General features: G+C 26.9%; 7 protein-coding genes across 7 annotated transcripts; 4 read left to right on the forward strand and 3 right to left on the reverse strand.

Moving 5' to 3' along the window:
- Positions 1-553: 553 nt before the first annotated feature.
- OCT59_013758 (uncharacterized protein) lies at positions 554-2,894 on the forward strand. Its single transcript, XM_066141725.1, has one exon. It carries the CDS (start codon positions 619-621, stop codon positions 2,329-2,331), a length of 1,713 nt encoding a protein of 570 aa, XP_066001833.1. The 5' UTR covers positions 554-618; the 3' UTR covers positions 2,332-2,894.
- Positions 2,895-3,448: 554 nt separating this feature from the next.
- Positions 3,449-5,133, forward strand: OCT59_013759 (uncharacterized protein). The gene has a single exon (XM_025317107.2). It carries the CDS (start codon positions 3,683-3,685, stop codon positions 4,982-4,984), a length of 1,302 nt encoding a protein of 433 aa, XP_025179047.1. The 5' UTR covers positions 3,449-3,682; the 3' UTR covers positions 4,985-5,133.
- A 1,651-nt stretch (positions 5,134-6,784) lies between these two features.
- On the reverse strand, positions 6,785-10,506 carry OCT59_013760 (uncharacterized protein; the record flags this gene model as incomplete). The annotated part of the gene is made up of 6 exons (XM_025317105.2): positions 6,785-7,074; positions 7,151-8,289; positions 8,375-8,468; positions 8,545-9,896; positions 9,977-10,060; positions 10,151-10,506. 6 exons carry the CDS (start codon positions 10,504-10,506, stop codon positions 6,785-6,787), a joined length of 3,315 nt encoding a protein of 1,104 aa, XP_025179045.1.
- Positions 10,507-11,619: 1,113 nt separating this feature from the next.
- On the forward strand, positions 11,620-13,173 carry OCT59_013761 (uncharacterized protein; the record flags this gene model as incomplete). The annotated part of the gene is made up of 1 exon (XM_025310767.2): positions 11,620-13,173. The coding sequence occupies one exon, from the start codon at positions 11,620-11,622 to the stop codon at positions 13,096-13,098; it is 1,479 nt and encodes a 492-aa protein (XP_025179044.1). The 3' UTR covers positions 13,099-13,173.
- Positions 13,174-13,296: 123 nt separating this feature from the next.
- OCT59_013762 (uncharacterized protein) lies at positions 13,297-14,710 on the reverse strand (the record flags this gene model as incomplete). The annotated part of the gene is made up of 5 exons (XM_025317104.2): positions 13,297-14,095; positions 14,175-14,244; positions 14,336-14,391; positions 14,488-14,539; positions 14,629-14,710. The coding sequence occupies 5 exons, from the start codon at positions 14,708-14,710 to the stop codon at positions 13,297-13,299; spliced, it is 1,059 nt and encodes a 352-aa protein (XP_025179043.1).
- Positions 14,711-16,416: 1,706 nt separating this feature from the next.
- On the reverse strand, positions 16,417-17,316 carry OCT59_013763 (uncharacterized protein; the record flags this gene model as incomplete). Its single annotated transcript, XM_025317103.2, has 4 exons — positions 16,417-16,790; positions 16,869-16,973; positions 17,067-17,171; positions 17,241-17,316. The coding sequence occupies 4 exons, from the start codon at positions 17,314-17,316 to the stop codon at positions 16,417-16,419; spliced, it is 660 nt and encodes a 219-aa protein (XP_025179042.1).
- A 3,476-nt stretch (positions 17,317-20,792) lies between these two features.
- On the forward strand, positions 20,793-21,197 carry OCT59_013764 (uncharacterized protein; the record flags this gene model as incomplete). The annotated part of the gene is made up of 1 exon (XM_025330357.2): positions 20,793-21,197. The coding sequence occupies one exon, from the start codon at positions 20,793-20,795 to the stop codon at positions 21,195-21,197; it is 405 nt and encodes a 134-aa protein (XP_025179041.1).
- Positions 21,198-25,325: the final 4,128 nt, after the last annotated feature.

Consider the following 25,325-nt stretch of genomic DNA (forward strand, 5'->3'; position numbering starts at 1 on the left):
TAATACATTCATTATTTGAATATATTATTCTTCTTTTCAATCAAGAATGTGATAATACAATGAGATTCTTTAAGAGAAAAAAAAAAAAAAAAAGGAAAAAAAAAAAGATAATAATAATCAATAATAAATAATGATTATATATATATATATATATAGTATATACTGTATTTATATATACATTCAAAAAGAAAAAGGAAATTATAATAAACAACTTTACAGACAATTTAAAAATTAAATTAATTATTCACTTAAAAAAAAATATTTCCTGTAATGCTTGAAATGCTACAGCATATACCTTTTAATAGAAATTTTAGGGAAATTCGGTTACAATCAAATTCCAAAAAAGTGATTTTACGGCCGGAAATGATTGAATCAAATATATCAATAAGTAGTTCACGTCCATGTGATCTGCGATAAACCGTTCTATTTTTATGGGATTGTACATGATCTGAATACAATGGCGCTTATTGTTCATAATTGTTTTAAAAAAAAAAAATTTTTTTTTTTTTTCTTGAATAGAAAAAAAATTTAATTGATATTTTTGTATTTTTGAAGGGATGACAGATAACAATCTTAGTTTTTTGTATCACTTAAGATCGTATAAATATTTACCTTTTTATGAAAATTATTATCCGTACAACCAAATCAAATAGAAAAAAATTATTCTTCTTTTTTTTCTTTTTTCTTAATAAAAAAAAAATAAATATGCCATATTGTTATTGCTTTAATGTGATAGTCAAATTATTTAAGAATCAATCAACTACACCAGTTCCAACCCTACCAACAGAATGTATGGAAAAAATATTTTTACATGTCGGATTGAAGGAAGAATTATTTTCTTGTCTTCTCGTTAATAAATATTGGTGTAAAAATGTTTTACCTTTATTATGGGCGAACCCATTTGATGGTTTAGAATCATCAAAAATCAATAATTTTAAATTAATAAGAATGTATCTTGCTTGTCTTGATAATAAAGAATTGAATTCTTTAAATTCTTATTTAAAACATCATAATATATCACTCTCAATTTCCTCAAAACCTCTTCACGATTATACCTCATTTTTAGAAGAATTTTCTTATAAAAAATTGGAATTGGCAGTTTCATTCTTTCTTCATGAATGGCATAATAGAGATTATAATATAGATTATAAAGAAGAAATTATTTTTTATTTATCCTCATCAATTTATAACCTTTTCATGAGTCAAGCCACTAATTTAAAATCCTTAAAGATCGATCAACATTTTCGTCGTTTAGATATTCCTGATATTTCAACATTCTCTAAAATTCAACCCGTAATTACTTTATCAAAAATTACAAAATTTCAATTAGATTATGAAAAACCTGTTAGTAATAATTTAAATAATTTTTTAGAAATATTACCAAAATATAGTACAGAAATTAAATCAATGGAATTTAAAATAACTTCTTTTGAATATAAATTTGATATTATAAAATTGATTGGTAATATAATTAAATTACAAAATTGTTTGGAAAATTTTAGTTTAACCGGAGTACAAAATTGTGTGGAAGATTTAATGCCAGAATTACATTCAAAATCAGATACTTTAATTAATGTTAAATTTAGAAATGTTCATTTTACTGAACATTCATTAAGTTTATTATCAAATTTTAATAATTTAAAACATTTCGAAATTTGGTATTGTGATGGTTTAAGTTCAAATTCTTGTAAAATTTTATTAAGTGGAGATTTTCCTAATTTAAAAAGATTACATTTAGGATGTTCAGAAAATCAAGATCTTATTACAGCTTTTTTAGATAAAATTGGTCCTTCAATAATACAATTAGGTTTAAATATTATAACTGATGGAACAATTAAAGCAATATTAAATAATTGTACAAATTTGAAAGATTTACAAATTATTGATTATCATCCTATGGATCATCCTGGATTTTTTAAATTATTCCACGGATTAAAAGGTTTAGAAAGGTTAAGAATTAAAATTAGTCCTGATAATAAACATTATGAAAAAATGATTTTATGGGCACGTATTGGAGCTCATGATTTACCAATTTCTTTGAAATATTTAAAATTAGAATGTGGTTTACCAATTTATCAACTTAAAAGATTTTTGGATCCACGTAATAACAAGGTTACTCCTCATTTATCTACCTTGATTATTAATGATTTGAATTTTGATTATTCTCATATGGAAGTAATTAGTGATTTTGTTAAGAAAAGAGGAATATTAAAAGTTTTAGGAATTGGTGGTCCAACAAAATTTAGTTGGAGAACTTTAAGAGAATTTAAAACATTAAGAGAAAAATATCGTGTGCATATTATTCCAAAAGATGATTTGGACCAATGGTAAAAGAAAGAATAATAATAATAATAATAATAAAAAAAGAAAAAAAAATATTTAAACATTACGATAAGATTATCTGCGAGTGGCGCAGGATATGCTCATATGCATACTTAAGCATAACATCCACGTGAGTATTCATGTAGGGCGTTATCCTTTTTCAACAAAATAAGAAAACAAGGACAAAAATGAGCAAAGTACAAAAAAAATAAAAAATAAAAAAATAAAGAAAGAAAGGAAAAAGAAAAAGGAAAAAAAAAAAAGAAAAAAAGAAAATGTAATTTATTTTTATTTTTAGGTTTTATATATATATGTGTAATTATAATTTAAGTTGTACAATTTTTTATGTAAATAGTAATTACTTTTTTTTTTTGATAAGAAATTTTGTAAATTGTTTTTTTCTAAGAAAAATTTTGTAAATTATTTATTTTTTTTTTATTTTAATAATTTATATATAGAATTAAGAACGTGACGTTATTTTTCGCATTTATCGAAGAAGAAAAAAAAAAGATATATATATATATATTAAGGAATACCTAATATTTTTTATAATTAATTATGTACATAAACAAACAAAATTATGAATAAATAAATTTAATTATAACAGATGATGTTAATCAAGATCAGAATACGGAACTTCTTTCTTCTTCAAAAAAATAAAAAATAAAAAATTAACTATTATTTTTACAATTATCTTCTCGAAATAGAAAAATAATTATAACAATAAATCGGTTTCGAACGAATGCGAACAATATAATACAAATCGGAAGTTCGAATAAATTTCAAAGAAAAAAAAAACTTAACAATTAAGTTTCCTAATTCATTAACATGAAAAAAAAATAACCATAATCGTGAAACTGAACAATCATAAAATGCTGATCGATTAATTTGACAATTTATTCAACAACCAATCAAATCAGGTTTTGAAACCTTATTATAAAAGTGTCCTAAATCGGGGGATTGACTCCGTATTTATATTTACAACAAACACAATTATCATTGTGTTTCATATTAATTAATCAAGTTACTTCTCAAAAGTCAAAATGGCTTATAATTATATTTTATTTTACTTATTATGCTAGGAAATATATATATACATTCTACGCGTATAGTTATCCACATTTTTAAATTCATCATTCTCCAATTCCCCACTTCATTAAACATATATCTATTATATCCTACAAATTCTCTTCTGGAAGGAGAATTACGCGCAAACTGTCATTCTTTATAAAATAATAATTCTTTATAACATTGTTTAAAGAAGTATTAATAAATTAATTTGACATTTCAAATTTTTTACCTTCCGACTTTTTACCTTTCAACTTTTTACAAATAATTTCAATTAAAAGATCCATTCATCATGCAGAAACGAAGTGCCAAATATGCTCTTGAGCGATTTGAAAACCCAAAAGTTTATAACCCTTACATCTTTCATCGTCCATTTATGTTCCGTTGGAAAGGTTCGGTTATTCCAAAAGTCTTACCACAATCGCTCCTTGTAACCATATTATCGGCTATCATTACTTACCTTTACGAAGAAACACAAATAAATCTTGGAATGAAACAAACATTTATCACAGTACTTGGTTTAGTAGTGAGTTTATTACTTGCGTATAGAACAAATACAGCGTATGATAGATATTGGGAAGGTCTTGGAACTTGGTCGAGAATGGTTGGTGCTATTAGAAATATGACACGCTGTATTTGGGTAAACGTTAACGCTGAAGATTCTGAGAAAGTTATAGACGATAAAAAAAGAGCAGAACATTTGGCAGAAAAGAAAACCGCTATAAACCTTCTTTTAGGTTTCGCCATTGCTACAAAACATTATCTACGTGAAGAGCCAGTAAAATTTGATGATATTAAACCATTTATCTCAAATAGTGATAGTAATTCTCCTGGAGTTCAAGTTTTAGTTGGTAGCGGAGAAGATTATTTTCCTGAAACTGGTAGTAATAGTAGTACAAGCACTTTTGGCGGAAAGTTTATAAAGAGTCTCAAAAATCTTTTACCTACATTTAAATCAGAAAGCAAAGTTAATCATAATTTACCTTACGAACTTACTTTATATATTTCATCATATATTCATAGTTTACATGTCAAGAAAACAACAGATGATGCAACAATTAGTAATTTATATTCTAATTTAAATTGTTTAACTGAATGTTTAACATCCTTCGAAAGAATTTTACGTTCCCCAATTCCTTTAGCCTATGCAATTCACTTAACTCAAGTAACTTGGATTTATTGCCTAAGTTTACCTTTTCAATTATTGGAAGATCTTGGATGGTTAACTATTCCCGTTACATTCCTTATTACAATGACATTATTTGGGGTTGAAAAAATTGCCGGTGAAATTGAGAATCCATTCGGGTGGGATGAAAATGATTTAGGTTTAGATGATTTTTGTGGTTTATTAAATCGTGAATTAAGTCATGTAACTTCTGAACCAATTCCACCTATAAATGAATGGATTTACACAAAAGAAAATCTTCCTTTCGAAACAGTAAATATTAATGCCATTCCAGCTCGTAATTTACAGGAAATATTTAATTCGAATACCAGTGAATCTGTTGAAAAAAATGTTGAAAATTATAAAAATGATGAAAATCAGAATGATCATAATAATGATAATAATGATACTGTTATTAAAATGGAATAATAATATTAATTAATAGAATCATGTATTATTTAATTATTTCTTTTTATTATAGTTAATTAAATTTCCTTTCTTTATAATTTATATGTACATGTAATTATTATAATACCAAAACAATAAAAGAACTTTAATTTTAATAATTTTTACTTATAAATTCTTTCACTACGTAATCCATGTCTTGTTATGTAACCATTGATATTATTTCAATATATATATATATACAGTATATATATCTTCGAAATACAGCGAAATATGTAATTTATAAATTGACCTTAAAATAGTTATATATAAAAATTGGATTATATTAAATATCTTTAATTGCCTTTTTTTTAAAAAAAAATAAAAAAAAGCGGTTTGGGCCGATTCGCGTACAGCTATCATAAGACAAGCAATTTTTTTTACCAATCGGCTTTTTGTATTTGTAGTTAAGACTCAAGATTACTAACCTTTCACTTGCATTTAAAGTTAATGAATTTTTTCGGGATGGAGCACACCGAGACACCTTTAATCCTTTAATAATAAATGTTGAGTATGGGACATTGTCCAACAGGATTTTAATGTCTCCCAATGCCGATACCGGCGATACGACGATAATGAGTATGATATGTATATATGGTATGGTCAAATATCAGCTATATAGAGTTTTAATATGTACCCATACTATACTTACCATGAATGTCATATCATACTCATTATTTATTTTCTCATCCAATGGTATTACGATCCGAATAAATCCGCTTAATTTGGTTTAATTTTAAAATTTGTTGATTTTAATAAGATAATGATTAATGTAATGTTGATTATGATGAAATATTATTTTAATAAATATTTGCATTTTAAAATTATTTATCGTTAATATCAGTTTAAAGTAAAATTAAAACATTATGACGGATTAGCCAAACGGAGGATTGAAGGCTCATAGTAGAGATATGATTATTAATCCATAATAATATAAATAGAAAAAATCTCCTTTTTTTAAAATACATATGAAACAGTTCTTCATAACATTTCATACAAACGCAACAACAATGTAGGGATTAGAATCAATTGAATAATCGAAATGTTTTGTTTGTCCGCATTCCTTTCGTTAATTTGTTTGTAATTTTTAATTATTGCAGCCGCATGCCAAGACCTTTGTCATTAATTATAAACCTACGGATCATATTTTTTATGGTGCAAAAGAGCTCTTGTCGGAATTATCGGAATTATCGGAAATTCGGAATTGCATATCAAAAAAAGAACACCAATTTTCAGATCACCCGTGACATCAACACGTGATCTGTGGATTGCTGAGGTTGCTGCGCCACTAACCTTTTTCTATGCCCTGAAAAATCTTAGTATTGATTTCCATATTATGTCGTCTCACACCTCACAGGGATTTCCTATAGTTTTATTTGCAACAGGATCGATAAATGCAATACCAAGAATCAATGGCAACACTTCAGTTATACCAAGACATGAAAGAAGTTTAGTTTCTCTTTATAAAGATAGGAAGCATTGACAACTAAGACAACTAAAGCGTAACAAATAATATGATTACAAAATTTTAGGAATAAGATAAACATTTTTGTTTTTCGTTTTTAAAAATAAATTATTCAAATATTTTGTTTATCAATGAATTTTTTTTTATTGTATAAATAAAGTTAGTCATATTATTATTTATTATAATTATAAAAGTAAGGGTTAAATATTAAAAAGTATTATATTATAAGAAATCCACTCCATCCAAATAAAAAATTCATATCAATTAATATAATTAATTAATATAAAAAAAAAATGATAAAAAAATTATACACATTAACATTATATGAGATAACAACTCAATCTTCCAGAATAATATGATAGTATCATTCCTACAAACATTATAGTGGCTTGATATGCATTGAACTTCACATTATCAGTAATGACGAATATATCTTCATTGAAATCAAACATCTGGTGTTGTTCGATGGGGGTTTCATTGAAAGTCTTCATAATCTCTTCATATTCTTCTAAATTTTCAGATTCATCGCTAACATTGCCAATATCGGCAGCATAATTATTTTTTTTATTATTTCCAATTTTTGCTGATATTACTTCAGAAATAATATTTTCTAAAAAAAACCAAATAAACATTAATATCATCATTTTTTAGACGCGTATATATTAATCATAAATTTAATTAATTACCTTCTTTCTCATAAAAAGTACTTGGATTAATAATACTTGGTGATTCTGCAAACGATAATCTCTTTGATTTACGTTTGGAGGTACGATCTTGCTGAACTTTATCAACAATTTCATTTGAAACAAGTGTAGCATTAGGATCTAGCGATTGAGAAATTTTTCTTGAATGTCTTTGATTCTTTTGATTAAGTGAGGAGAGACTATCTCGTTCGTTATTATTTGTAGTATTTAAATCTATTGGATGAGAAAGATTTCTTGAATGCCTTTGTTGTCTATGCAAAGCAAAACTACTTTGTTCGTCAAACATATCGGCATCAACGATTCCATTTGCAACAGGTGTAGAATTAAGATTTATCGGTTGAGAAAAATTCCTTGAATGTCTTGAATATCTTTGATTTTGAGATTTTTGTACGGTCTCAAATTGTGAAATCGGTTGTGCAGATTTCAATGAAGAATAATTTGCAGTGATCGGTATATTTTTTGTTGATACTTCTGCTACTTTTTTTTGAGCTAATGGAATTCTATTCTTTTCATTATATGTCGTTTTAAAACCTTCTGTATATTTTGTGATTTTAATCTGCATTTTATTACTAGAAACATCTGAAGGGTGTATAATCCTAACAATTTCTTGATCATCTGGAAGTAATTCAACTTTAACATTATTGGGTATAATATTTATATCAAAACCATTCGGATACATTTTCTTGGAGTAACGGATATCTGTAAATTCATTATTTTTAGCAACAAATGTCAAATTATATTGGAAATTTTTTGGATGAAGATTTTCTGATACTATCAAAGATGATGAATTCATTATGTAAGGTGGAAATCCAATTTTTTTCATCATATCATCAATTTTTTGAATAACCATTGGAGTTCCAGTTGAGATGGATTTGAGGATAGCACTCGGAACAGAATCAAGTTTTATATCGGTATCAACAACATAAATTATACCTAATGCTTTAGTATTTCCATTTGCATCAAATTTTGGAATTATTTTCCATCCAGCAAAATGAATATGACCACGAACGTATTTTTTAATCTCTGGAATTTCTGGATCAGTAACTGAAGTCGTAACAAAATAAATTGCACTAGTTTCCTGATCGCGTTCAACTTTTCCACATAAAGCAAAATCGCGTCCACTTTATAAAAAAAACAATCATAGGTATTAACTTTTAGTTTACTAACATGTATATAAAAAAAAAAATCATTTAATAGTAAATGCACCTAATAGGAAAAGTTCCTTTCAACGAGACCTTGCTCAAATTATTGTCATTATCATACAGTTTTACGTTTTCACCGTCTTCGTAACGATCATCCCCTATTGAGGTTTTGAGAATAAATCAATTAAAATTTATATAATCGTGCAATATATCAAAATATGAAAGATGACTTACAAAATTTTCGCATATCTAAGTTTTTAATAACTGATAAAAAGTCATCAGCCGTAAACTTTCCAATAAGTGTATAGTCTCCACGAATAATTGGAGTTGATCTATTGGCAACATCTTTTGTATATATTTTAACACCCTTACTTTCTGAATAAAGGTCCCAACCTTCCAAGGTTTTAATATTATCCTTAAAAGTCGTAACAGCTTCATTTACAGCATCATCATATGGATGTTTTATTTTTGGTGGTGGAGGTGGTGGAAGCGATAAGGGTGGTGAGGATGGTGGAGGGGGAACGTAAGGTTTAGATTGAACAGGACTTGTAGGTTGAGTTTGTATGGGTACAGTTTCTTGGTCAGGGGGTAACGGAAACTGAAATCTTCTAGGTGATGTTGGTGATGATGATGTTGTTGGTGGTAATGTTGGTAATACTGGTAATGTTGGTGATACTGGGAATGTTGATGATGTTGGTGATATTGGTAATGGTGTTAATGCTGGTGATGTTGGCGATGTTGGCGATGTTGGTGATGTTGGTAATGGTGGTAATGTTGGTAATGTTGGTGATGATGGTGATGTTAGTGATGCTGGTGACAATTTTGGCAGAGGATGTAGCTCATCAAGCGTAACTTGAGAAGAATGAGAACTAAGATCATTATCATTATCTGAGTGAAGAAAAGTTTCCTTCTTAATGTTGTGCAATTTCAGTGAATCAAATGACGTTTTTCTGTTGATTTCTTTTTTAAAAGATAGAGCATGAATAGTATTATTATTATTTGAATAAAATGGCCTGTTGGTTTGTATTGAAGGTAAATCAAGTGACATTTTTCTGACGATTTCTTTTTTTAAGGGCTGAGTACTATCACCAAATGTAATTTCTCTCCTGTGGTTTTGCATTGAAGGTGAATCTGATGACTGAGATTCTTTAAAAGTAATTTCACGTTTAAATTTATTCCGTTGCTGATCTGCCACATCTATTTGATTTCTTGGAGGAAAAAATGAAGCATTACTTCCATTACGAGAATGAGGATTTGAATCTGGAGGGGAAGCACTAATAACCATAGGTGGAGGTCCATTCTTTTGCAAATATTGATCGATAATGTGAACAACAAGTGGGCGTCTTGTTAAATATTTTTTAGCCACAACTGAGGGCACCCATCCATTAACCTTAGTTTGAAGTACATAAGTGACTTTTGTACGGAGAGGATTATAAGAAATTGGTTTAATGATCCAGCCATTAAGATAAAGATATGCTCGAATTCTATCAACAACATGGGGTACTTTTTCAACTGAAGTAGCCGCAAAGTAAATAGTTCCGTCTTGAGTACATTGAATTTTTTCTACTAGAGATAAATCTCTAATTCTATTTTTAAAAGATATAAAATATTTAAGTTAATTTTTTTTTTAAAAAAAAAAAAATTAATTCGAATAAAAATTATTTACCTAGTACCAGCCACACCTTGCATTACCATATAAGTTAAACTTGTTGAATCGTTTAAATTATCGACGAGATTTCCTTCTTCGTACCTAAAAAAAAAAATATTTAGTTTAACATCTGATTTCTAAATTTAATCAATCAACCATTTTTGAACAAATAAATCACGTGAAATTATTTACCAAGGATCCCAAAGTTTTCTCATTCCAATAACAGCGAAAATTGATTGAGGACTAAATCTTTCAATAATATGTTGACACATAAATATAGGCGCTTTTTCACTACCACCAATTCCATTTTTAGTATAAACAGTAGTATTTTTAACCGTAAGAGCTTTTTTCCAACCACCTTCATTGACAATTGATTTTAATTTCTCTAAAGCCTTTTCACCTTGTTCAATATGATAAGCTGGTGTCGTTACTACAGGATCATAATGAAAAGATTCATTTTCTTCACTAGGTATCAATTCACCAGATTCTTCAACGAATCCTTCATCGTCTTCAAAATCAGGAAGTACTGTGTAACGAGTTTCAGCCATTTTTTATATTGAAATTTTTTTTTAAAAAAAAAATGTAAATAAATTAAATATAAATTATAATTAGATTATAAAGAAAGAATGATTAAAGAAAATAAAAAAAAAATAAAAATTTTTTTTTTTTTGAGAAATTTATGAAGTTGGCAAACAAAAAAATTCTACAAAAATTCGAAGAATTTTATCATGAGTAGAATAATTTTGTTCGCTCTCGTTAAACACTAAGGTATGAGCAACCTTAGGAAAAAAGAAAATGATTAATATGAAAAAAAATGAAAAGAACATGTCTTATATGTGATCAATCAACAATATTGATTAGTCAAAAAGAATATGGAGCCTGGACCATAAAAGATAACTTTATCGGAAATAAATTATCTTATAATTAAAGGGGTTGGTTATCATGAGAAATCTCATGGTTTAATAATCAAAAATGTTAAAGATCTAAAAAATTAATAATCATACGATTTCGTGTTACATTGACCGTTTCATTTTATATGCATTAGAAGGAGGATAGAGGAGAAAAAAAAATAAAAAAAAAGAGGAGGAATAATGGTAATCACGCAGATCCTTTTCATATTTTCCTTTTTATTATACCGATCAAAATGAATTTTTAATTGATTTATTTAAGAAAATCATTTTTTTCTTTTATTCTTGTAGATCCTGATTATAGTATGAGATTTAGAGTTAAACTAGTTTTACTACTTTCTTCTTCCACAAATGTATCAGAATTATCGGGAATCCGACAGTTGTGATGGTGGATAATCCCGCTGTACGATCTAGCATATATATCACATGTGGTGGGAGACTGGGAGTTGTGAGACGAATTCGCGATCACAGGGGTCAAGTTAAGTCCTCGTTCCTGAGATTATATGCTCGAAGCAATTTTTTTATTAAAAATATTAAAAATATCGATCTTAAAAGAGTTGTGATACATTTTTTATTGAATCAAACCATTGGACCTATCAAAATTTGCATCTGATTATCAAATCCAGTATTCTTTGAAACGTGACATGACATAATTTATGCAACAAATATGAAGCATACATACGAAAATTTTTTTTTTCTTCTCTCTCTCCCCTCTCCCAACTTTTTTTTTCTTTTAATAATAATAAAAACACTATGAAATTACCTACGGAATGTTTATTAAAGATTTTCGAAAATTTTAGTCCAGAGCATCATTTTTGGGATGATGATTATAAACTTTTATATAAATGTATATTAATTAATAGAGAATGGTGTATTACAGCAATTTCAATACTTTGGAGAGAACCTATAGATTGGATACATTTTAGTCAAAAAAAAGATAGACTTGATCCAATAATATCAACATATCTTTCATGTTTACCAAAAGAAATTAAAACTAAACTTATTGAAGAAGATGGAATTAATTTACCTTTAAAATTTGAGAAACCATTATTCGATTATCCATCATTTTTACAAAGTCTTGATTATGGAGCTTTATATAAATCAGTTAATGGATGGTTAAAAAATACCAACCAACTTGATAATATAAGTAATAAGATTTGTAAAAATTTTCAATTATTTAATTCATTAGCAAATTTATTTATAGATAGATGTTATTTAAAAAGACTTCGATTTTCTAAAGGAGAGAAATTAGAATTTATTATACCTTTAAGTACATTACCAAAAGCAAGTATTTGTTTAGAAAATTTAACAACATTTATGTGTGAAGGATGTACGATGCCAGAAATTATGTTTGCAGCAGCAAAAATTTGTAAATATATTTCAGAATTTCATATTTCATGTTGTTGTAAAGATAACGAAGGATTAGCGGAACTTATAGAATCACAAATAGTTTTAACAAAATATATTTTTATTAAAGCCACCAAAGATGAAAATTTTCCAATATTAGAAAAAGCTTTAAAGAAAAGAGCTCATTCAATTAAAGATTTATGGATATATGGATATAGTTTTACAATAGATTATTTTTGTAAAAGTAATAAATTACAAAATTTAACAATTCATTCAAATATGATGGATAGAAAAGTAATGGAAAGATTTGTTAAAACAAAATTTACTCAATTAAAAGAATTGGAAATTTCATTACAAGTTATAACATTAAAACAACTTTGTACTTTAATTATAAATACAGAAGGAAATCTTGAATCAATTTTAATATTATGGTCAGAATCTGAAGAATCAGAAAATTTAATTTTACTTACAGAAACTGTTATAAAATATGGTAAAAATTTAAATTATTATGAGGCACCATTTTCTTCTGAAGCAATTCATTTATTACCTTTACTTTTTCAAAATTGTAACAAATTAGAAACATTAAATATATTTAGTAATGAGGAAGAAGAAGGTTTTATATATGATATTAGTGATATATTTATTAAACTTGGGGAATTTGTACCTTTAAAATTACAAAAACTTTTTTTAAATCATACTTGGGATATTTCCGCTGATGCTTTGGAAAAGTTTTTACTTGATTGTTCAAAGAAATTAAAGAAAAAATTAAGTTTTGATCTTAATAATTCAACAAGTGATCATGATTTAATTATGTATAGGTATAGTATAAAAGGTGTATGTGAACCTGGTATTTTTGATTATTCCAAAGAATATTACATTTGTTAAAAGTAATATAATAGACTTTTTTTTATTTTTTATTTTATTTTTTTATATTTTTCCTTGTAATTTTTTTCTCTCTTCCTTTTTTTCTTTTTTTTTTAATAAAAAGAAAGAAAGAAATTAATATAATTAATATGATCTTTCTAATCCGTTCACTAATCCGTTCACGTAATCTGTTCACGTAATCAGGTCACGTTAATCCGTTCATGTAACTAATTTTATAATAATTGAACCATCATAATTACTACTTCTAGAAGTTTTATCACTAAATGTCGATGATAAACGTTTGCTATTAATACTGTTTTCACTATGAGTAGAAACGATTTGATTTCTACCTATTATATTAGAATCATCAGAATATTTTCGTGGAATAATTATAGAACCATAAGTTCTACTAAAGGAACTACCTAAACTATATTCCGATATATAAGAATTATTAGAAGAATTATCAGAAAATCGTTCGTGTTTAAGAAAAGAAGGTGAAGGTTTACGAAATATTACTATTGTACCATCAGACCTATTAAATTCAATATCATCTTGATTAATTGCAACGTTAATATTCTTTGATCCAGCTAATTTAGTTGAATCAAATGATGATATTAAGTTACTATTTATAGGATTTGAGTTGATATTGGAATTGAAATTTGAAATGCGATTGTGATTGTGATTGTGATTGGAATTGGAATTAAAATTAAAATTAAAATTAGAATTAGAATTAGAATTAGAATTAGGATTAGGATTAGGATTGGGATTGGGATTGGGATTGGAAATGGAAATGGAATTGAGTTGAGAATTTTTTTGTTCCATCCATAACCATGTGGATATTATTGCCGTTAAAAAATATGAACCGGAAATAACATATCCAAGTACTAAAGTTGATATATATGTAATACATCCTTCACGTTGTTTAAATTGATATTGATTACAAGTCAAAATATTACTCATATCGAATTGCGGAGATAATCGTAATATACCGAATATCATCCAAGCGTTCATCAAAACGCTATTATTTTAAAAATCGAATAAGATTATAAAAATAAATAAAAAAATTAGAGAATTTTATAATTATAATTAATAATTACCAATCTACAAAAATATGTAATTTATATGGTCCTTGTTTCCGTCGTTGATTTAATTGAAACAAGTAAAGGGCTAAATTTTAATATTAAATTTAATTAATTTATTTGAAATTACAAAAGTAAGTAATACAAGTAAATGCAATAATTGATAATCGATAAATTACCACTTAAAACGAATCCTAGATTCATTACGCAATATTCAAAGAATAGTTCGTAATTACTAAGAAAATAATAATAAATAATGATGAATTTTTCTTGTATTAAACAATATTCTTAAATTGACAAAAATCATAAAATTATATTATTGTTCACTTACTTTGGAATTACTCTTTTTAAATCGATTATAGAACCAGTATGTCGAAGTATTTCTAAATAAAAAAAATTTAACGAATCAATATATATATATATCAGATACCAATATTACCGACTACCAATATTCAAAGAAATCGCAACATACCAATAATAATAGTTATCAAAGAACCCAAACATTGTAATAATCTTAAAAGAATCAAAAACATCAGTAGATTATTAGAATCCATTATATTAAAGTCATTTCAATAATAACAAAAAAAAAAATAATTTTTTTTTTTAAAAAAAAAATAAGAAAAAAGATTTTTAAAGAGAGTGGAAAAACTCTAGAGAAAAATAAAACTCTAGAGAAAAAAAAAGGTGATTTTTTTTTCCACGTCTAGAATAGTCTTTATTAAATATTAAAAAAAAAAAAAAGTATATATATATATATTATATATTATATATATATATTTTTTTTATTTTTGTTTTTTTTATTTTCTTTTTTTTAATTTTTCGTTTCAGATTTTTTTTATTATTTTTATATTATAAAAATGTTTGAAATGAAGTGACCAATTAAAAAATTTATCGGAAAATTTTTTACCTTGTAAAGATCGGATATTCCTTTCACATAAATGTTGATTCCAAAATTTTATAAAGAAAAATTGATCTAGCGCATGTTATTTCCTTATTTATTCCAAAATACCGTGGAGTTTATAATTATGATATAGAAAATTTTATACTAATAAAAATAAATAATAAATTAAGCGGGATTTCCCTCCCCGTTTTACATATTTGAGCTATTTTTTCCTTTTTTTTTTTTTATTGAAAAAAAAAAAGTGTGTGGATTAATGAAAGCCATGCTTTTTAAATCTGATTAGGGTTGATTTTTTTCTTGAAAATCTGGAAAATTTTGGATAATCCAAAAAAAAAATTTTTTTCTTCTGCTCTCATCTAAAAAAGGAAGATAAACACTTTAAAATGCACGGTGTTTAAAGGGAACCTAATCAAAATGATAAACACTTTAAAATGTATGGTGTTTAAATTGATGATTAGATTAATTTTAAATAATAATTACCGTATTTATGACAAATACATATCAGTTATTAAATTCCTATTTCCGAATAAATTACATATTAAAGCATTCTGAGTGGATTATCATCTCATGTAATAATATCACGGGATGATTTTTTAGTTAGTAGTTATATACATGAAAAAACATTGCTTGTACCGGTAATACTCAGTCATACGTATTCCCGTGGAATTTGCAGGAATCTATCGGAATCTATGCCAATTTACATTAATAATACTGTACAAATCTCATAAAATTCCACGGAACGCACGTCGAATTTACAACATTGGTAATACTTCCGGTATTAAATGATATTACAAATAAACATTAGTAACATTGGAGAATTTTAGATCGTTATTAACTTATTATTATTATCAAAAGAAATTTAGAAATTTAAATCAATTATCATTGCCAAGAAATTTAGTAATTGTTGTCTTACATTGTGATTGATTATTGTGATAATTAACCATTTTTGAAGATTCATAGTACAATAATTCTATTAATGTTATCTTTATTTTCTTAATATGAATTCTAAATTTGGATTTTAGCTTCTTTTTACGTAAAAAAAAAAAAAAATCTATTAAGAAAATAAAAAAAAATTCAAAAGAATACAATAAAAATACATATATATATGAAAAAATACACAATGTAGTGCACTATTATATAAAAAATTACATAAGAAAATAAATCTGTGTAAATTATGTAAAACCATGTGGTCGATCGCATTTGAAATTCAAAAGCATCATACAATTAACGTAATTATACATATAATAAAAAAAATAGGTAATATAATAATAATAATAATAATATAATAAATAAATAATATATATAAATACTGTAATAATGTAATAAAATATAAGCGAATAAATAAGTGATATTACCTTATTACCTTAAATGACTTAAATTATTATATGGTGGTATTGAACTATTATTACTATGTATTGATGATACGTTGTTATAACGATTATAATTATTATTTTTTGAATATCTTGGATGAAATTGATTTGTTTTTGGTTGTGGTTTGAATTTTTCTTTATCAATATTAATATTATAACCTTCATTATAATTATCATCATTTTCTTCATCTTCTTCATCGACTGATTTAAAGCATACAGCGCTTAGTATTGATATAAAAAGCATTGATGAATACGCCCACATTAATATGAAGCTTATTTTACGTAATAGGCAAACCATCATGTATTGTTGTGGACACATTGATGAAAGTAATTGTCTGTCTAATTCGAATTTTGTATATAATGCTATCAATAGAAAGAATATATATTAGAATTTTGGATATTTATTATTCCTATATAAATAAATTTTTATTTTTATCTTACTTGGAACTACAATCCATGCTATTAATAAAAGAATCTGTGAAATAATTTGTTGTCTTGGATTCAATAGATTTAATGATCCTCTGAACGCTGCAATAATTAACGTAACTATTCAAAAAAAAAAACAAAAAAAAAATAAATAAATAAATAAAATAATAATAATATTATTATTATAATATTTCACTCGAATTTTAAATTTACCATCTTTAAGAGCTGTTACTGATATCAATCCTAAGTAAACATAATCAACATTATTAATTGGAATTTCGAAATTAATTCGTTTTAAGGATAAATATTTCGCGATAACTAAAAAAAAAAGAAGAGATTTAGAAAGATTTTCTATTACACGTTAATTCATAAAATTAAATTACTTACAAAATCCAAGACATATTAAGTTAAGTAGCATTAATATAACAAATAAAAGAGTGGAAAATATGACTTGTAATTTCATTTTTGGTCAAAATGTATTTTTTTTTAAATTATTTATCGCCCTAGAAAAGTAAGATATATAATATATTTTTTGTTTTTTTTTTGTGTTACTTCGATTGCTTTGTGAAATATTTAGATTTTCTTTTACCGCGAATGAACGTCGTTTTTATATGTATTTCGTTATTAATTAATTTGAAAATCATTCCTTACCTTTATAAAAATCGTATACAAAGTGGTTCAACAATAAATAACCAATCAATGAGGCTAAAATAAAACCAACCCTTTTTGTAAATACGAATGTCGTCCCATTTTCTTTTAAATAAATTGTGTATTTATGTATATTAATTAAAAAGCGTTAAAAAAAAAAAAATTTCAAATGGCGTCAAATCATACCTTTAACAAGGTTAATTTAAAATACCGAAAAGGTGGGTGTAATGATCATCCTAATTATAGTTTGTATGAAATCATGAGTCAAATTATTTAAATCATCTTGTAACACATATTCTCAATGATCTCTCAGCGAGATATATTAGAATATATAGATTAAATTGATTAAATTTACATCAGAAAATTTTCTCTCCAAGAATCTTTGTAATTCTGCGTTAACCTGCGTAACCCTGCGTAACCCTGCGTAATCTTTAAATCATTTTATAAAGGAATCTACATGACATATTTTGCACTTCCATTGTGACCGTCGCTGATTGAGTTATGTTAAAATGGGCATAACGTGTTACTATTCGCGTCATTTGTTTTTGTCGTGTAAGGTGACAAAGAAATGAGTCATTTTCCATTTCGTGTGCTGGTGTACTGGAAAAATTAAATATTTTAAATTTAGTATTCATAGTTCAAATGAATTGTTTATTATAGCCTCTATTTAGCTTAAATAGGAAATGTTGAACTTTAAATGTTAACCAGATTGCATGATGAATTAATGATGCATTTTATAAATATTTTATTCACACCCAAGCATATGAGGAATACTCCTCCGTTAATAATCTGCAGTTGGATTTTTCTTTTAAATTAATGATGTTCATGTTACTAACAATCTTCAAACAACATTTAGAATAAAGGACTTCAAAGTTAGTCCACCCTCGGTTATAATAAATTTGACGTCCGAGCCGTTCGGTAATACTATAAATAATTGAGTAACTATGAATACTATGAAGAAATTTTCGTTATATTTTTCGGTTTTCTAAATTTTAATATTATCATACTATTATTATTATTATTATTTGTTTTATTGAACCTCTTTAAAAATTTCCTAATTAATATTAATAAATAATTACTATTATTTTTAATAAAAATATTTCATTTCATTTTTGGTATATTCATAAAAATTCAGAAAATAAGAAAATTCGGTATAAAAGAATCTATTATAGACACTTTACTTATATGGTTACGAAGCTTTTTTTTTTTTCATAGTTCAAATCTGTATGACTCCCACATACTTGTGGGATCACCTATTTAGTAAAACCATATTGCCTTAATATCCTTGTGTTACGATCAAATTCTTTCGGATAGATTTCTAATGCATAAATTTTAAAGATTGACTTTTAATAATAAGTGTTACACAGGTAACCTATTTATTTTAAAAAGAAGCGAAAGATTATTAGACGACCTCGAGTAAATATCAGCAGTGCATTTTTAAACGAAAATCGGTGTTTCCAACTGAGATACACCACAAAACAAGTCGAAGCATTCGACACATTGGGGAAATATCAGGATGCAAAAAACTGAGAATTAATAAACACAAGGAAGCGTTTCGGACGAGTGACTTCTTGTGATTTGTTTTTGATGAGGAAGTGCTAAAAATTGAGAAGCAAGATAAACAAAGGACTCCCTGTAAAAAAAGTCGATCCATTTTTTACATTCCATCTTTTTTCCGTAAAAGGCTCATATTTCCGGAATTAATAACCTCACGGAATTTATCAAATTATTTACATTTTCCGTAAATGGATCCGTGAAAGGCTCATTTTTACGGAGTTTTTATAGAAATAACGGATAAAATTTTAAAATTTTTTATAGGGACTAGAGCACAAGTGCGAGCGAACCTGCACCTCCCTTTAAGATTTGCAACACGAGTCTGAAATGATCCTCATTGTATCAACATCTGTTTCACTGACATAAAAATTTATCGCTCGTTTTCCCGAAACTATTTCAATGGATCATTTTGCCCGACATGAGACATAGTATTGAAGACGATGAAATTTTGCCTTCGAAGTTTTTTTTTTTTTGAATAATATCCTGTATTTTTTAATTATAATTATTTTTTTTACTAGATAATTAAAAAATATATCATTTATATTTGTATTTAGGCCATTCCAAACTAAATATTATTAACGTCCTTTCTGGCGCGAAAATTTGAGAAGTGTTATTTTACGGTATGTTCATTTGTATTTATTACGGTATTGTGCTTTAGGTAATACATTAATCTTTTTTTTTTACTTACTTTTTTTAAATGTTTTCAAGAAAATAAAATTATTTATTTATTATTGCTTTAACAATTAATATTAGTTATATTATATATTAGTTACTTAAATGTTGAATTGATAATATCCTGAAAAAAAAAAAAGATCTCTAAAAATAATTTTTTTATTTTCATTGCGCGATGAATATTTTTTATAAAAATGTTAATCGCTACTATTTTTCGACGAAATGTCCATTCGGCGATTCGGTGAAATAGATTCATAAAATACACTTTCGGCGAAACGTCCTTTCAGTGAAATATCCTTTCAGCAAAACTGATTAAAAAAAGATAAAGAAAATTTTTTTTTATAAAATCAGTATTCATTTTGTCTATTGTTCATATGAATATTCAATTTTAGAAAAGAGAAGGGGTGCTTTAAACATATGTGAACATATGTAAATCATTTTTTAAATTTTCAAAAATAGAGGGGGGGGGAGGGAAGGATGTTAAATTAATTGGAGCGGTCTTATCACTTTCTAAATAAATAAACAATCAATAAAAATAAAATAATAATTATTTATTTATAATTGGTGCTATATAGTTAATTTTGTAATCAGTTCGTTAAACTTCTTTTTGCATTTGGCATTTGAAATAATTAGCACTGAGGAGCATCTAATAAAATTTTCGGAATTTTACATATCAGTAAATGGCATTTCGGTGAAATGGAGTAGGTAAATTTTCATGTCGGTAAAATGGAAGCCAGCAAAATTGCGTCGGTCATAATATCATGTCGGTAATGTAACCAAATATATTAATATACGTAGCATAAATTTAATATTAAACTACAAATATTAACCAATAGATTAAAAAGTCTTGGTATAGCTATATAAACAAAAGAAGTCTAATTGTCATAATAAAATACACATAAAAATATCGGTAACATTGGTAGCATTTACGCATCGCGTATAATTAGTTAATCATATACTTAAAATGTTATATAAATACATCTCAAAAAACTTTTTTACTTAGTTAAATACTATCGTTTTAGAAAAATAAATTAGAACAATATTATTAGAAGAATTAGATGAACCATGGATGAGACCTCGAGAGTGAACGCGATGAAGGTGCAATGGGCCTCAAATATTGCCCTTACTCAAAACATTGCAAGCATCCTTTGGGAAATCGTTCCAATTCGGCACCACCATTGGAGCCGATACGTGGACAAAGGACTCCCAAATGAAGTGTGTCGCCTTGTTCTCATGCACCCCCTATCCTTTGTTGATCAAGAGTCCGTCTCACATCTACTTTTGGTTAATGATCTTCCCTATGATAGTCGCGATCCAAAAGAATTTACTGAATTTACTGATTATATGGAGAGTGTTGCAGAATTCGGTTTTAATCATATCATAATCATTGGAGAGATCGATTACGGAATGGTTTTTATGGATTGCTATAGTCTTCTATTTCAATATGTGCCAAAGATTGTGGCCAAGTAAATCAGATGATGGTTTACCGCGATTTGTGGAATATAATGGGAATGTATATAAGTACAAATCAAAATTGCAAACAAAATTATATATTAGTGAAAATATCATAAAAAAATAATTCTTTTACATTATTTGCGAAAATTCTTGAAAATAATAAATAATAAAGTTTGAATTCACTAATAGATGATAAATGATGTTTGATTGTTTGATCGACATGTATCACATACAGAACTGCTTAAAAGGCGAAAAGGACAAGTTTATGATTTTATTATCAAACAGCTCCCTGACACCAAGCGTAAAATTTTATATAAGCAAACACAGAAAGCTTTGAGGATTACCAATTTATTCGAAAAATAGGAATGGGCATAAAGACATAGAGCGGATACTATTTCAAAATTTACTAATTCTCAGATTCAAAAGATAATAGATCTCTTCACCGAAAAACCCACATTGAAGATCCTGAGGATGAAAAACAAGAAGATAGGCTCAGAATCGTGTTGTACATTCCCGAATTTTTATCGCATGATTAAGAAACGTATGTTCGATTGGCCTTCTAATTGGATATATGAGTTTTTTCATTAAATTAAATAATTTTAGCCTTATGCAAAGATCGTATTTATTTTATGCAGAATACAATGAGAAAATCCAAACTAGGATTCAATTTGTACACTAAATTATATTATTAAAATTGAAATTATAAAGTACAAATACATCATATATTTTTTCCTAACCCTCCATTAAAGATTTTATTTCAGGGGTGTTAATTTCAGATCAAACACATCAAAATAAAAAAATTAAAAAAATTGTGTACAACTAACTACAAATTTCTCAGCATTTCCATCACCGCCAAATCTTCATGTCATTTGCTAATATGCTATTACATTCAATTGTTGATATATAAAAAAATAAATAAAATAACGAAATTTCCAAACAATAAGTATAGTGATTCAATTTGTAAAATTTCGTTCAGAAATAAAGATGTCAATTTACCGTATTTTGCCAGAAAAATACGGCGAAAGAAAATAAAAAAAGAAAAAAATAAATAATAAATAAAATAAATAAAAATATAACTTTCCCAAAGTACCCAAAATACTCAGCTCATCGCTCGGCCAAAGCGATCTAAAAAGAATACCACAATAACGTTCACACTGATATAAACCCAACCCGATTAACATCATTATAAGTCGGTGGGATTGAGAGTGCTGCAGCTTGACGAACATGGTCTATTTACTTATAACGCACATATTAAACGTACTCATGACTTTACTCGTAACGCGCGTCTCCTCCCCGTTGCTTTTTTTGGCGATTATATATTTAATTATGACACAGTAGCAGAATCGTCTGCAAAATTGATGATTCATGCACGTTTGATTATTTTAAAATGCACTTCAAATTATTATTGAAATTTACTATTCTGGTGTAAGAAGAATTAAATACTTGAAATTTTTTAAGCAGTAACAATTCATCTTAATCTTGAAGAATTGATTTTTGGGATACAAGAGCAAGGCATTTCCTAAGGTTCTGTATCCATTCACTTCATACCAGATTAGTGTTATATCCCTGTATTTTTAACGCATATTCTAATTTTTCATAAACTATTGATTAAAATAGATAATACGAGACCAACTAACGTATACTTTGGCAATTGTAAAAATTACTTTTTTTAACTATTTTAACTTTTGGGTTTAGAAAGTTATTAGCCCACATTTGATCGATGACCTGAACACTATTTACTTTGTAAATTTAAATCTCGAACTAAATTCCTCCAGTTTCTCTCGCACTGTTGTACGTGCACATTATATTAAAATCCCAAAAATTCTTCGTGCAATACTATCCCAAAATTTAGCTTATTATACGCATTCCATCTCCTTTACATTATTTATTTTATAGGAAGCCAATACGCTTGCGCGTATCTTGTAGCTGTTGTTTGCTTCATATTCTAGATTGGCAAGTACGGTATGACACACACTCTCTCTAAGAATCCTTTTCAACAATATAATTTTGTTGAAAAGAGCTTTCAACATTCTAAGACATATATTGTCCGGTTTTCGATTGAAGATCTCTTCATATAATATATCCAAGACAGGCTAATGACGTTCCATACCGTTATAATAAGTAGAGGACGAAACTTGTCCGTGGTCCCATATGGAGCAGTTCACATAAAATAATTTTTATGTTAAATTATAAATCAAGCAGTATTTTTGTCCTCAGATATCATTGAGTTTAAATTCTTTTTTTAATTAACCAAGAAAAAAGAAAAAAAAAATTTAGTAAATTAAAAGTATAGATTCCCGTTCAACATCACAATTCTTACCATTTTTATTGGTTTAGAAATGGTTCAATTCTAATAAACAACTAAGCCGTTCCTAATAAAAAAAAAAAAGTTAATGTCCTTTCAAATCCCAGAAAAACCAAAAGAAATAAATTAACGCTTACGAGTCGACTCTTTAAATCCTTAGAAGCCAGGTTATCTCCAAAAGGAAGTCCACCTCCCAGGAAAAAATTGGGTATTCTAAACCATTGCTGTACCAGTCATCCCTAAAAAGGAAGCTATAGCATTTAAACAGCTATTCTTTTTTAGGAACATTTTTCGGCACTTGGCTTCTTTGCGAGCGTCTCGGGTGGCGTGTTTGCATTTTAAAATGACAATGAAACACTTCAATTACCAAGTTCGTACCAAGAAATCCCACGCGGCTGCTGAAAATTTTTTAAAACTACCCAATCTAAAAAGAAAGATTAACTGCTGTTAATAGTCAATTGAATAATAGAAAAAAAAATAATGATGAGCGCTTACTAAGTCTGTCCAGGAAAACCAAAGGAAGCCTGTCCTAAAAAAAAAAGAATGGATGAATGTTGTTCCTAAGATTAAAAGAAGAAGCGAACGCTTACCTTTAATTTTCTCAAGGGAAACCAGACGGAAAAAAAATAGATTATCATTTATAGATTGAGCAATTTGGCAATTTAAGCATACTGTGACACACTCGTAACATGGCGCGACTGGCGCGTCATCATCATTCAGTGTTCTTCCCGAATAGTATTGTACATGTATTAATGAATAAATGTCAAATGCCTACATTGAAATAACAACTCGAAAGAAACAAAATTAATAATTCTATTTGTTGGGTTATAGCGTTGCTTCCAAGAGGTAGAGGAATGGTGTATTATGTATTGGTAGAATACATGTGATAAACTTCCTTCGATTATTTGCCATATCGCAATTATCGCATGCTTACATATCCCGTTCAGTTATGAGCTTTTGAATGATTTCAATCTATCTATTTTAAGATCATATTCTAAATTGAATGTAAAATAACAGTTTGTGTTATAGCATTGAAATTTATAAATATCGCATTTTATTAATATCAGATATATTGAAAGTACATGTAAATTTTTGAATTCGTCTAACTATTCGTATATACTCATAAACATTAGTTTTGTCATTTGATAAATCGTTTTAAAAAGGAAAAGGGTGGATAGTCAACTAGCAATCTAGCACCAGTACATAGTAGCACGATCAAGAAGAAAAACTTTAGACCAACGCGAAATACTTCATTCTGCATGTGATCGCGAATATACGGCAGTCAAAATTACAAAATATTACGCAATCGGTAAAAAGTTAATTTAATATCATAAGAGATTGAACTGATGTATCATAATTTTAATGCTAGTAATTTTTTTATACGGGATTCTTTAAATAGTAAAAGAGATATGAGCTTTCAAAACCTTTTATATTTTCAATACAATTATATTATAAACAGAGTACAATATCTATCAACAAATTTTGTTTATTAACTCCGAAATTAAATTCCAAATACTGTACGTAATTTTTTTCTTTAAATTTTTTAGGATCAGTCATTTTTTAGAAATAAGATTCCTAATTTAATTAACCCTGCGTAACAGTAAATCATTTATAAGCTTGAATCTAGAACAATTCATATAGTACGTATAATACACTAAAATAGGAAGTAACACTAATGACGTCGCGTCATTACTTTTGTTGTGTAAGATGACTAATAAACCACTGCGCCATTGCGCGCGCTGGAAAATTAAAATTTTAAATTTAGTATTCATATTTTGCATTTAAAATTGGTCCAATGATTATTATAGCTGCGCGCAGAAATCTAGAATTAGCTTAAA

The sequence above is a fragment of the Rhizophagus irregularis genome, chromosome 21 (genome assembly GCF_026210795.1).
Source record: "Rhizophagus irregularis chromosome 21, complete sequence".
NCBI classification, from domain to species: Eukaryota; Fungi; Glomeromycota; class Glomeromycetes; order Glomerales; family Glomeraceae; genus Rhizophagus; species Rhizophagus irregularis.